The sequence below is a fragment of the Ursus maritimus genome, unplaced genomic scaffold, assembly GCF_017311325.1.
Source record: "Ursus maritimus isolate PB19 unplaced genomic scaffold, ASM1731132v1 scaffold_24, whole genome shotgun sequence".
Lineage (NCBI taxonomy): Eukaryota > Metazoa > Chordata > Mammalia > Carnivora > Ursidae > Ursus > Ursus maritimus.
Genome location: NW_024424897.1, coordinates 23,718,612 through 23,730,173, shown reverse-complemented (window position 1 = coordinate 23,730,173; position 11,562 = coordinate 23,718,612). Strand labels below are relative to the sequence as shown.

General features: G+C 55.0%; 1 protein-coding gene across 1 annotated transcript; it reads left to right on the top strand.

Moving 5' to 3' along the window:
- The first annotated feature begins 6,976 nt into the window (after positions 1–6,976).
- Positions 6,977–10,010, top strand: HOXB4 (homeobox B4). The gene is made up of 2 exons (XM_040640753.1): positions 6,977–8,839; positions 9,688–10,010. Exons 1-2 carry the CDS (start codon positions 8,383–8,385, stop codon positions 9,984–9,986), a joined length of 756 nt encoding a protein of 251 aa, XP_040496687.1. The 5' UTR covers positions 6,977–8,382; the 3' UTR covers positions 9,987–10,010.
- Positions 10,011–11,562: the final 1,552 nt, after the last annotated feature.

Sequence of the window (11,562 nt, the reverse complement as noted above, 5' to 3'; positions counted from 1 at the left end):
ATAATGGAGTTTGCATCCTGAAAGGGGAAATCAACGCTCATATCTCATCAATAATTCATAGAGTCCGGGATCACGCAGAGGTCAGCAGACGGGCCGAGCGCCGGCCTGCTTGGGGCTCCGGGCCGCTGCCGCATACATTACGCGCCTCGGGCCGCGACGCCGCCACGTCCGCCGCTCCGGCCAGGGCCGGGCCCGGCATGCCGACAGGTTTAGGCTGATTTTTCGATTTTTCGTTCTTCCTTTTGGCGAATTTACTGAGAGCCAGATTGCGGGCTCCCAGGGGGGAAGTGGGGAATTTAGGAGACTGGAGAGATTGGACATCGGGCAATTGAGGACCTGTCGGACCGGAATATCTCCACCTTTCCAAGTTTTAATCTCTCCCCTACCTTTTTTCCTCCCTCCTTTTCTCTGTCTTAGGCATCTTCCGTCCTGTCTCTTGTCTTCCCAAATTTCCTCTTGAAGAGGAAATGCACTCTCTGCAGCATCTTCTAGCCTCTCTTCCCTGGAAACGGCTCCCAGGCTGGCCGGCCGCTGTCTGGCCCTGCTCTCCGCCTGGCATCAGGCTGAGCCCACGTAGCTTCGGCCTGGCTGTGGCCTCTTGAGCACTGAGGCTGCCCTTGATTGTTGCCATCCCTGACCTCCGCGCCCCGTGGGGTAGGGATGAATGCGTCTAGGGAGGAAAGGGACCTCACAGGCCCCAGTCCAGCTTGCTTAGTCAAGACCAGGTGGGAGGAGAATGGGTTCAGCTTGGAAGGCAGCATCTGGGGGGAAAGTGGAGGGAAAGTGCCAGCATGTGGGAACGTCTCCCCTTGGGGCTAGAAGGCGAGATGCAGGATAATCCTTATATTTTGGAGCTTCTGCAGACTTGTTCTCTTCTCTGTGTGTTTCTCTCTAATTCGCTCTCTTCTGTTTTGTGACCCCTAAAAGGTCCCTAGGGAAGGAGGAACGAACCCTTCCCTGTGAGAGGTGGGGTCCTGGGAGGGGATATTTGGGCGCAAGGAAAACCGAAAGAGCGCAGGTCGCCGGTGCGGCCGCTGCGCTGGCCGAGAGGCAGAGGCTGTAACGTCCCCGAGCTGCCAGTAGAGTCCGCCTTAGACCAAGTTCACAGCCAGGCTGGGGCCTCGGAGGCGCCAGCGAGCGGCCGTGCAAGGTGGCCCCGGGCCCGCTGGGTCTCGCATGGCCTGGACACTGAGCTCTCTCTCTATCCAGCCCTTTGGGAACTGTGGCCCCCTCCGCTCTCAAGGAACCCTTGCTCCAAGCTCTCTCCAGTCTTCACCCCAGAAACTCCCTTCTCCAGGTCAGCCAATGCGCCGTACCCCACCCCTTAGGTCCCCACACCCAGCAACAGGGGCCCCACGGGGGACAAGACCGGAGCGGGTGGGTCATCAAAAGCTTTTCCAGGCACTCCACATGAGATACCCATGGAAATGCGGGAAGTGGGGTCGATGCGGGAAGTGGGGTGATGTCTTTTCCCAAAGAATGATTTAATAATCAAAAGACTCCTCTTCCTCAGATCTAAGGCCCTTCGTGGAGGGTTGGGGAGGGTGGCGGGGGGGGGAGGGGCACGGAAGGCGTTTTGCGCTTGGGTTTCTGCAGCCGGCGCAGCAGAATGAGACCCTGGGCTGTGAGGCCAGTGTTATTGCCAGAAGGGTCGCAAAGTTGGAGGGTCAAAAGTTTACAGCGTGCGTGAGCGGGCGGAGGCGTGAGCGGTGGGGGCGGTCTGGGCAAGGGGAGGAGGCTGTGTGAGCCCAGAGAGGAAGAGAGGGAACAAGGGGTGCTGGAGGTAAGGAAGACTTGTGTGTTTGGGGAGTGGGGGAGCAGAACTGGGAAGGAGAGGCAGATATCTGGGGAAGGAGAAACTGGGGTGGGAGAGAAACCCTTCTCCAAAGCCCCCAAGCTGGTGGGGTGGGGAGCTGCACAAGAGCGCTGGGGGCATGGCCAGTCCTCTGCGCAATTTTCTCTCCCAAAGATAACCTTTGAGTCACCATATAAAATTTAATTAAAACCTACCCAGCCGCACACATTAAAAAAATCCAATTACCCACGCGTCCTTGCAGGACGTTAGATGGGGCCAAAGAAGGCTTCCAAGGTGAAGGCCTGATTCTCACCAATATCAGCCCCACCTTACCTCCCCTAAAGGGTCCAAACAGCTGATTCCCCCGACTCCCCCTATCCCTCAGGCAGACCTGTTCTTCAAGGATTCCTAACCCCAGGCTGGGTCCAGGCAGCTGGAGTCCGTGACTGTGGGCCAGGACTAGAGGGTTTCTAAACTCGCATTCCTCTTTCCAAATTGCTTGGGTTTAAGAAGTTGAATATTGAAAGAAGGTTGGCTTGCTAATTCTCGCACTCTCTCCCAAACCTCCACTTGTATGTTCATCCAGAATCCCTCTCTTCCTATTTGGAGGAGGGAGGGGAAATGAGAAGGAAAAATACTGAATGGCCTCACAGAGATCTTTTTAACTGGAGTTGAAACAAGCGACCTGAAATGAACCTTGAATCTATGCATTAGGCTTAGCTCATAAGTAAGTGTTTACAGAGACTGTAATTACACCACCAGGGCATATGCCTATTTTTGGTCTTTAAATGACTGTTTGCCGTGTTATGAAATGTCATCATATTCTCTTCCAAGCATTGGATATCGGAGGTGCGCTGTGGGTGTTGGTCCTGCTGGAATAGAGAGGACCTGAGAGTTTTCATAAAGACGCCTTTTGAAATACGGCCAGAAGAAACAGCAACTTAATGTCAAATTTCAAATCAATTTGCTCCAGTTTTTGACTAAACCAACTGGGTGCGGGTTCCTATTTCTATTCAGCCTTGAGACAAGTTGCCCTAAGAAGTCAGGCCAGGAAGGAATTCTTGAGGTCCAGAAGAGGTAGAGGTCAAAGGCTGAACTGGAGACCTTCCTCCTCTGTCTCTTTTTCCTCCTTTTCCAGGACAGAATGCTAGCCAATTTATGGTTCTGTGGCATAGCCTGGAGCAGCCAAAGGGCCTGGGCTGGAGGGGCCTCAGGCTGGGGAAAGAGAGCCCTCTGCCATCCTAGGCCAAACTGAGTGCCTTGGGATGTTCTCTCCCACCTCCACCTCGTTGTACTAGAGGGATATCTCCCTGCAGACCCTCCCCCTTGACTTAAACTGGGTGGAAGGGTAGGTCATCTGACCTACCTCTGCTGGTCCCTTGGAGGCTGGAGAAAGGGGGAAAATGTGTTGTTTTGACAGCCCAAGAATTCTAATCCTTGAGAGACAAACCAAAGAAAATCTCTGAGTATTTTTAATGTCTCCTTACTTTGCTTCTGTCCCTCCTTGTGGGGGTGATGGGGGTAGGCAGAAGAGTTACTGTATAGATGAGAAGTGGTTTTAAACAAAAATTAGGGGGAGGGTGTATTGTTTTGTTTTTAAAGGGATATGAAAGCCTCTGAAAACCAAGTCCCCCCTGCTTTGACCAGCACTATCCAGCTTCTGTCTCAGGATTCTCTCTGTCTTCCCCAGATGTGCTGGCCTGGGGACCAAATCTCAGCCCCAGGAGGTGCAGGAGTCTTTCCTGGGAGCCCTGGAACCTCCAAAGTTTGGCCAGAAATGGGATATCTCTGGCACTGGGGGAGGGAATAAGGCAGATAGAGTACACAAGGGGGCAGGGATACAGGCCCTGCCAATGCAGCCTTTCAATAGGGAAGGCAGGAGGGAAGGGGGCTCTAGCTCGGCCTGCTCTTGGGACCCAGAGTCCCTAGGCCACAGTTCCACTTCTCCAGGTGCCATCCTCCCTCACAGGCCCCAAAGGGAAACGCTATGGAATCCTACGCTCTCCCACTTTGCCCAGGGAACCAGAATGGAGAAAATAGGAATGATTGAATATCAAAGGCAGAGGTGGGGTAGGCTGAGACCTCCGCGCCCGGGACTTTTTTGGGGGTGGGGGTTGGGTGAAGGGAAGAGAAGGTTCTGGCAAAAAGTCGAGCTGGAGAGGATGAGCTGAATCAAATTCCTGCTCCGTCATTTTTCTCCCAAGTAATGACCTGCGCAAAATTCAATATGACCGAGCGAACTGTGCGAGCGTATTATAGTAACTGCCTGCTCGTGGGGGAGGCCCGGAGAGGGGTGAACCGTAGGTCACAGCGTCTAAAAATTATTAAAATGTTCGAGAGCCTCGTGACGCGCCTAGCTGTTTAACAAAGACTGCCAAAGTATGAGATTAATACGAAAACTTGCGCTTCAAAAACAAAAACACATCAAAAAAAAGTCTTGTTCCGGCCTCCAAGGGGGCCCGTAGCGGCTGTGGCCGCAGCGGCGGTTCGGTTTTCCGGACACACAATAGTGGAGGAGAGCGAGCTCATCTGCGGCCGAGCGGGCCCGCGGGCGGGTGTGCGGCCGGAGGGCGCGGGGAGCCGCCGGGTGAGTACTCTTGCCCGCTCCCTCCTGGGCCTTCCACTCCTCCGTGCGGCCTCCGGTGCGCCGACCGGCTGGGGGCTCCCCTCCTCGGCCCTTCGCTCTGTCCCTCCCTTGCTCTGTGCTCTCTCCCTGGCGACAAAAGGTAGATGATTCGGTGCGGGCGGGGCGCGCCTGGGACAGCGGAGGTTGAGCAGCGAGAGGTCACTTTAGCAACCTGTGGCTGCCAGGGGAAGGCGGCCGGCGAGCCGGCGAGCCAACGACCCGGGAGCGCAGGGGAGGTGGCTCGGGACGCGCGCGCAAGAGCCCTTGCTTTTTCTTATTTTTATTATAAGTACTCGTGTTCGGATTCTTTTGGGGGTGGAGGGGAGAGGCAGACTCTGGTTTTGGTGCAGTCGGTCCGGGGAGTCGCTGAGAAACCTTGTCCCCCACCCATCGCGGCTGCGCTCGGCTGGGTGGGGGTCTGCGGCGCCGCGGTGGGACGGGCAGGTGGCGGCTCCCCGCGCGCAGCGGAGAAAAATCTCTGCGCTCTGTCCCTAGGATCAGCCATACCCAGCCCCGCAGTGGCTCTGCCTCCCATACCTCTCTCTTGGGGTGCTCCGAGCGCCTGGGCTGCATCCTTTGTGAAGTGTAGAGCAGCAGAGAGGCCCGGTGGCCAGCCTAGCGGCCCTCCCAAAATTCCGAAAAGCCGACTGAGTTGGACGGGTTTCAGAGAGCAAGCGAGTTGAGGAGGACAGGAGGTATGGGGTGGGGGAGGGGCCTGGCCTGTTGGAATGGGTCGTGGAACCCCTGACTAAGTGGCCTTTGACAAGACAAGACTTGGAAAGATCCCTGCTTGACGCTGGGGGGCTGGTGGGGGTTCGACCCAGGCATTTTGTCCGTGGGCCCAGGGCCAGACTCTAGTCTCCTTAGGTGCCCAGATGGGGGTCTATTGGACCCTCTCTTGGCAAAGATAATTAAAATATAAGTAAGTGTGTGTGTGAGAGTGAGAGTGAGAGAGAGAGAGAGAGAGAGAGAGAGAAATTTTCCAAATACATGCAAGTCAGCCTGGCTGGGAGAGTGTTGGTGTTAGAAATCAGGCCCGAGGCCAAAATTGGCAATCTAGATTTGGGATGGAAAAATGAACCGGTCTCTGGACCTAGTTTCTGGCAAGTGGGAGGGAGCACTCCTCCTACCCACCTGCAAGGGTCCCAGGACTGGGGCTGGGCAGAGACTTCTGCAATGTTGTGGTTAGAGGGTTGTTTTTTGTGTTGTTGCTGTATTTGTTAATGAAACTGATACCGTTCTGACTGGCTCACTAGGGATGCAAGTATTTCTCAGGGAGATGGCTTAGGGAGTCTGGGCAAGGTGGAGGCTTTCTCCATGCCAATTCCCCTCACCCTGTGAGGGTCTCAGCATTTAGTCTAGGACTCAATTCCCTCCAGCCAAATCCCAGTCTCCCAGTTTGATAAATTCAGTGGTTACTGGGACCCTCGGGAAGTTCATTTGGAAACCCCAGATCCCCATTTTGGTCCCACTGCCAGAGACCCTAGCAGGTGGCAGAATGAGCAAATTTAGACAGAGAGACCCTGCCTGGGGCTAAGGAGGTGGGGGAAATGGGGTTCCTCCATACACTTCAGGGGTTATCCCCCTTTTCTGGCCCCAGGAGGTACAGGAGGTTGGGAGGGGTCGGAATATCATCTGGCTGCATTTTTTATGGTTCCTCATTGCCCTTCATTCGGAAATGAAACGCCTTTGATCTTTTTCTCAGGTTGTAAACAGAATTGCCCGTCATTAAATATCCGGGGCCCCATCTGTTTGGTCTCCCAGCATTTTTCTTTACAGCTGTTTCTCTCTCTTTTTACCATTGAATTTTTCCAAAAGGACGTTTATGACACCTTCTTCACACCCAGCCGCCTCTTCCTCCTCCCTTCACCGAGAGGCGCCTTGGAAAATAGCTAGATATTCGTTTGATGGCGAACTAAAGGCTGTGAGGGGCACGGAGGAGCCGATCGGGGTTTTGTTTTTCTTTAAAAAAAAATAAAAGTCCTGGGGGGAGGGGAGGGGCGCGAGGGCACCCAGAAGGGCCTGATTCTGACTTCGCTGCAGCCTCGGGATGACCCTTCCTCCTTTTGTGCTTAGCTAATGTTTACATCTCATAATTCATGCGCCGCCCAGGGTTGCGCAGCGGCCCCGAGGTTCGCGTCCCTTTGCGGGACCGGCTGCTTCTATTTCTCTCTGATAGAAGAGAAAGAGAGTTGAAAAGCTTGTAATCCCCAAAATGGACCCGCAGTGGCTTTTCCTGCTCCCAGAGCTCACACGTATAACAAAATGAAATAAAATCAAAGCACTGAAACCACACCCCAAACGAAGAAGGCACGGAAAGTAGGAGAACTGGAAAATTTCTGGGCCAAGAAGATCTGTCTGTCTTCTGTATATACCCTGTAGATCCGAATTTGTGTAAGGAATTTTGTGGTCACAAATTCGTATCTAGGGGAATATGTAGTTGACATAAACACTCCGCTCATTTTTTTCCCGAAGAAAATTTTTTTCCCCCAAAGAGAGGACCATCTGGTGACTGACCACACGAAGACTCTTTCCTTTTTTTTTTTTTCTTCCTCTTTCTTTTCCTCCCTCATTGGTTAGAGATGGAGGAATCATCTACCTGAAATGTCCCGTGCCTGACCCTGGTCCCTGTTCACTTCTCTTAATAGGTTAATATTGGTGGTGGTGTTTTATCCTCTCCCCCAAGCCCACTTATTCTCTATTCTGGGATTAGGGAGGCTTTACTGAAAATCCAGAAAAAATTACTATTGTTGTCAGTGTGCAAAGGCAAAGAAAATCGTTTCTCAAACGGATGTTGAGGTCGCCTTTTCGTTTGGGATCAGAATAAGATGCCCTGGAAATATGCAATTACTAAGGGGTGTTATTGTGTGTGGGGGTCATCCCTAGGGCTCCTACCCCCAGCATCATAAGGATGTGAGATTTCTGTTCACTCCAGAGGCAGCTGCTTTAGCGGCAGTTAGAACGTCTGGACACCATGGTTAGCATTGCTCCGGTGGTTCTGGAATTAGCAAATTGCTATTCAGCGTGCTCTGAAAAGTTGCTAGATTTTTACTCCCTTACTCATGTTCAGTGTGGGGAAACCAAGTCGTTTGTCCCGGCGTGGGCCGTGTGGGGTAAGGGGAGGAGTGGATAAGAGGGGGGAACGGAAGGACTGACTGACACAGCCAAACTAATAGCGCAGCTAAATGCGATTTGGAAGGCGAGGTCTCCCCGAATTAGTGCATGAATTTCCTATCGATCCGCCCGCGGTTCCATTCATCTCTGACAAGTCCCTCCTGCACCCGCCTGCTTGCTCCCGACGCCTCCTCTCTCACTCCCTTACCCCTCCCCAGGCGACTGCAGAGAAAAGCCCGGTGCTCAGTGCCCTCTCGCCCCCATGTAGGTTCCCCTCTCTAGGCGGAGCCCCCAGTCTGCCCCTCACTTAACTCCCCACACAGACTCCTGGGCTCCTTCCCGTCGAGAGGAGGGGATGGGGGCCTATGGAAGGCGGAGAATGCGGGCGATGAGGCAGGACAGGAGGGGGCTGCACCGAGAGCCCCAAGTTCCGAGGGGATCCAGGGATTGTTCTCGGCCCAGCTCCCCAACAGGCCCTCCGGCGGCAACCTGCCCTCTTCCTCTCTTTCTCTCTCCCTCTTTCTCTCTCTCTCTCTTTCTCTGATCCCGGAGAGAGCTAGGCGAGGAGGCGGTCGCCCCGCAGGAGCCCTATGTAAATCCTGGTGTTGGGTGGGTGGGGAGGGGGAAAGAGAAGAAGGGGAAATAAACCTCTTTGGCTGGAGTAGGGTCCGGGTGAGCAGATTTCCTTATCCGGGAATCGCAGGCGGGGCGGCCATTGGCTCCGAGGATCACGTGGGCTCCTAACTTTGTTCACTTGACAGTAAGTAGGAGGGCTTTCGGAAACAGGAAAACGAGTCAGGGGTCGGAATAAATTTTAGTATATTTTGTGGGCAATTCCCAGAAATTAATGGCTATGAGTTCTTTTTTGATCAACTCAAACTATGTCGACCCCAAGTTCCCTCCGTGCGAGGAATATTCACAGAGCGATTACCTACCCAGCGACCACTCGCCGGGGTACTACGCCGGCGGCCAGAGGCGAGAGAGCAGCTTCCAGCCGGAGGCGGGCTTCGGGCGGCGCGCGGCGTGCACCGTGCAGCGCTACGCGGCCTGCCGGGACCCCGGGCCCCCGCCGCCTCCGCCGCCACCCCCGCCGCCCCCGCCACCGCCCGGGCTGTCCCCTCGGGCTCCTGCGCCGCCGCCCTCCGGGGCCCTCCTCCCGGAGCCCGGCCAGCGCTGCGAGGCAGTCAGCAGCAGCCCCCCGCCGCCTCCCTGCGCCCAGAACCCCCTGCACCCCAGCCCGTCCCACTCCGCGTGCAAAGAGCCCGTCGTCTACCCCTGGATGCGCAAAGTTCACGTGAGCACGGGTGAGTGCGTGGGCACCCCTTCCCCCTCCCACCCCCGGTGCTTTACACCGAAGGGACCTCGGAGGCATGGGGGGGGGGGAGCTGGGGGAAGCCAATTGTCCCCGCTATAAACTCGCCATTGCCGGAGATTTACGGTTGCCTGTTTTCAGAGCCACATAATTACATCCCCCATAAATTTTTATGGCCTGGTGGGCCCCGCGCCTTTGAAGTCGGTTCCCCCATCCTCTCTGCCATTCTCACCAGCGACTTTTTCGCCAGGGAGATGCAGTCTCAGTGAAGTTGCAAGTTGGGGAGGGGTGCGTGGGGTGGGGGAGGAGAAGGAGGAGGAGGTAATCTGTATTTGAGGGGAGAGTTGAGTCAACTCCCAGTATTTATTTTTTCCTTTCTTTCCTCTAGTCTGGCTCCTTGGCTCCAGAAGTGGGCAAAAGTTTTTACCGGGGGCAGGCGCTGCATGGAATCTGAGCACAGAGGGTGGGAACTAACAGAAGAAAGGTTTAGGGAAGCCCCCCTCCCTCTTTCACCCCTCATTCTCCCATCCCGGGCCCCAGGCCAAGGGGGCAGAGAGGAGCGGTTAAAACCTTGTGAAAGATTCCTCACTCTCCCCCCACCCCCTCTCCAGACACCCAAACAGCAACGTGGAGACAACACAAGCCTCCAAAACTTTGAGGTCTCTTTCTCTTCCTGGGGGCCGCTTTCTTCCCTTTGCGTCCCCACCCCCCTCTGGAGGAAGAAGAGGCGGCGGGAGAGGGAGGGAGGGAGACGCTGTGTTAGCTGGAAGAAAGAGCGCTCCCTCCTCCCTTTCGGGGCAATAAAACTTTCTCTTTCTCCTTCTCTCTGTGTGTGTCCAGTAAACCCCAATTACGCCGGCGGGGAGCCCAAGCGCTCCCGGACAGCCTACACTCGCCAGCAGGTCTTGGAGCTGGAGAAGGAATTTCACTACAACCGCTACCTGACGCGGCGCCGGAGGGTGGAGATCGCCCACGCGCTCTGCCTCTCCGAGCGCCAGATCAAGATCTGGTTCCAGAACCGGCGCATGAAGTGGAAAAAAGACCACAAGTTGCCCAACACGAAGATCCGCTCGGGTGGCACCGCAGGCGCAGCCGGAGGGCCCCCTGGCCGGCCCAACGGAGGCCCCCCCGCGCTCTAGTGCCCCCCGCACGGGAGCCGCGAACCTCGGGGCGGGGGTGGGTTGTGAGCGCCGGGCGGGGGGGAAAGGGGGGAGATGCGGGAGGGGACCCTGGGGCCTGGGTCCGCAGAAGCCTACCTGCCCTCCCCCCACTTCACCTATTTACACGAATAAACGCAGAGGCGGGGGAGGGGAAGCTTTATTTATAGAAATGACAATAGGGAGCCGGGTGAGGCCCCCCCAGAAGCAAGGTTCAAGTCTCTTACTTTCTTCCTTAAAAAAAGAAGAGGAAGAAGAAAACGAAGAAGAAGAAGAGGAGAAAGAAGAAGAGAAAGAAGACAGCAAGAGAAATAGGAGGAGGCTGCCCTCCTCGCTTTCAGCTTTGGCGAAGACGGATCCACGTTTCATCTTTAATCACGCCAGGCCCAGGCCCATCTGTCTTGTTTACTCTGCCGAGGAGAGGACGGGCCTCGGTGGCGACCATTACCTCGACACCCGGCTAACAAATGAGGCCCGGCTCGGCCGCCGCCGCCTCTGCTGCCGCCGCTGGAAGACAGCCTGGATTTTCTTTCTTTGTCCCCCATTCCTGACACCCAGCGAAAGCACCCTGTGACTGCCAGATAGCGCAGTATTTTGGCCACGGTAACACACACACACACACACCATACGCACACACACACACACACACACTCCTCCCCTTCCGTGCCCCTTCACAGGCACACTGACTTCTCATCCCCTTCCACCGAGGGGCTGGGGTGGGGGGCAGCAGGAAGGGGACAGGAGGCGGGGGTGGCCTTGGCAACGCAGGAGCAGGCAGGGAAGTTGAGTCCGAGGAAAAAGAGAGACCCGGAGACACGGGAAGGCCTTCTTCTGGAAGGTCAAGCCATTCCTGGCAGAGCGAGGGGCCACTTGAGTTCTGGGAGCTGGGCGCGACCCTCTCGCCAATCTAGAGTTGGACGGCTGAGGCCCTCTCTCCTAGACTGCAAACGAATGTGAAACTAGCAAATAAAACGTGGTGCCCCTCCCAGTCTGGGAGATGGTGTCGCAGAGACCTCTCCCATAGTTTATCGTTGTTTTGCATTGATTATTATTATTATTATTATTAATTATTATTATTATTATTATTTTATGTCATGTGTGTCCTCTCTCCTGTTCTCTCTCTGACATTCCAAACCAGGCCCCTTCCTAGTTCTGGGGCTGCCTGAGTCTAGAACCCTTCGTTGGCGTGAAAATGTGTGTCCTGTACAGAGCGACAATAGAAATAAATGTTTGGTTTCTTGTGACCAGCACGGCGTGTTTTGTTGAAACCTTGATGTAGAGATCCAGACAAATGCTACCCAATGTGTATGTTAAGCATCCCGGTGCATCCGGCCTCACGCTGGATGTGGTTGAGGATTTTTTTCAAAGGGTCCAAGGGGACTTTCTATCTCAGAGGACTCCAAATTGTGGTAGCTCGTTTGTCTTCCTTTTGGGGTGGGTGTGTTTTGTTTGGGAATTTTAATTTTTCCCCTCCAGTCCAAAAATGGATTGAAAGTACTGGGAGGGCTGACTCCAATCCCTAGTGGTGGTGGGGGGATGTTTCATTGTAGGACACGAG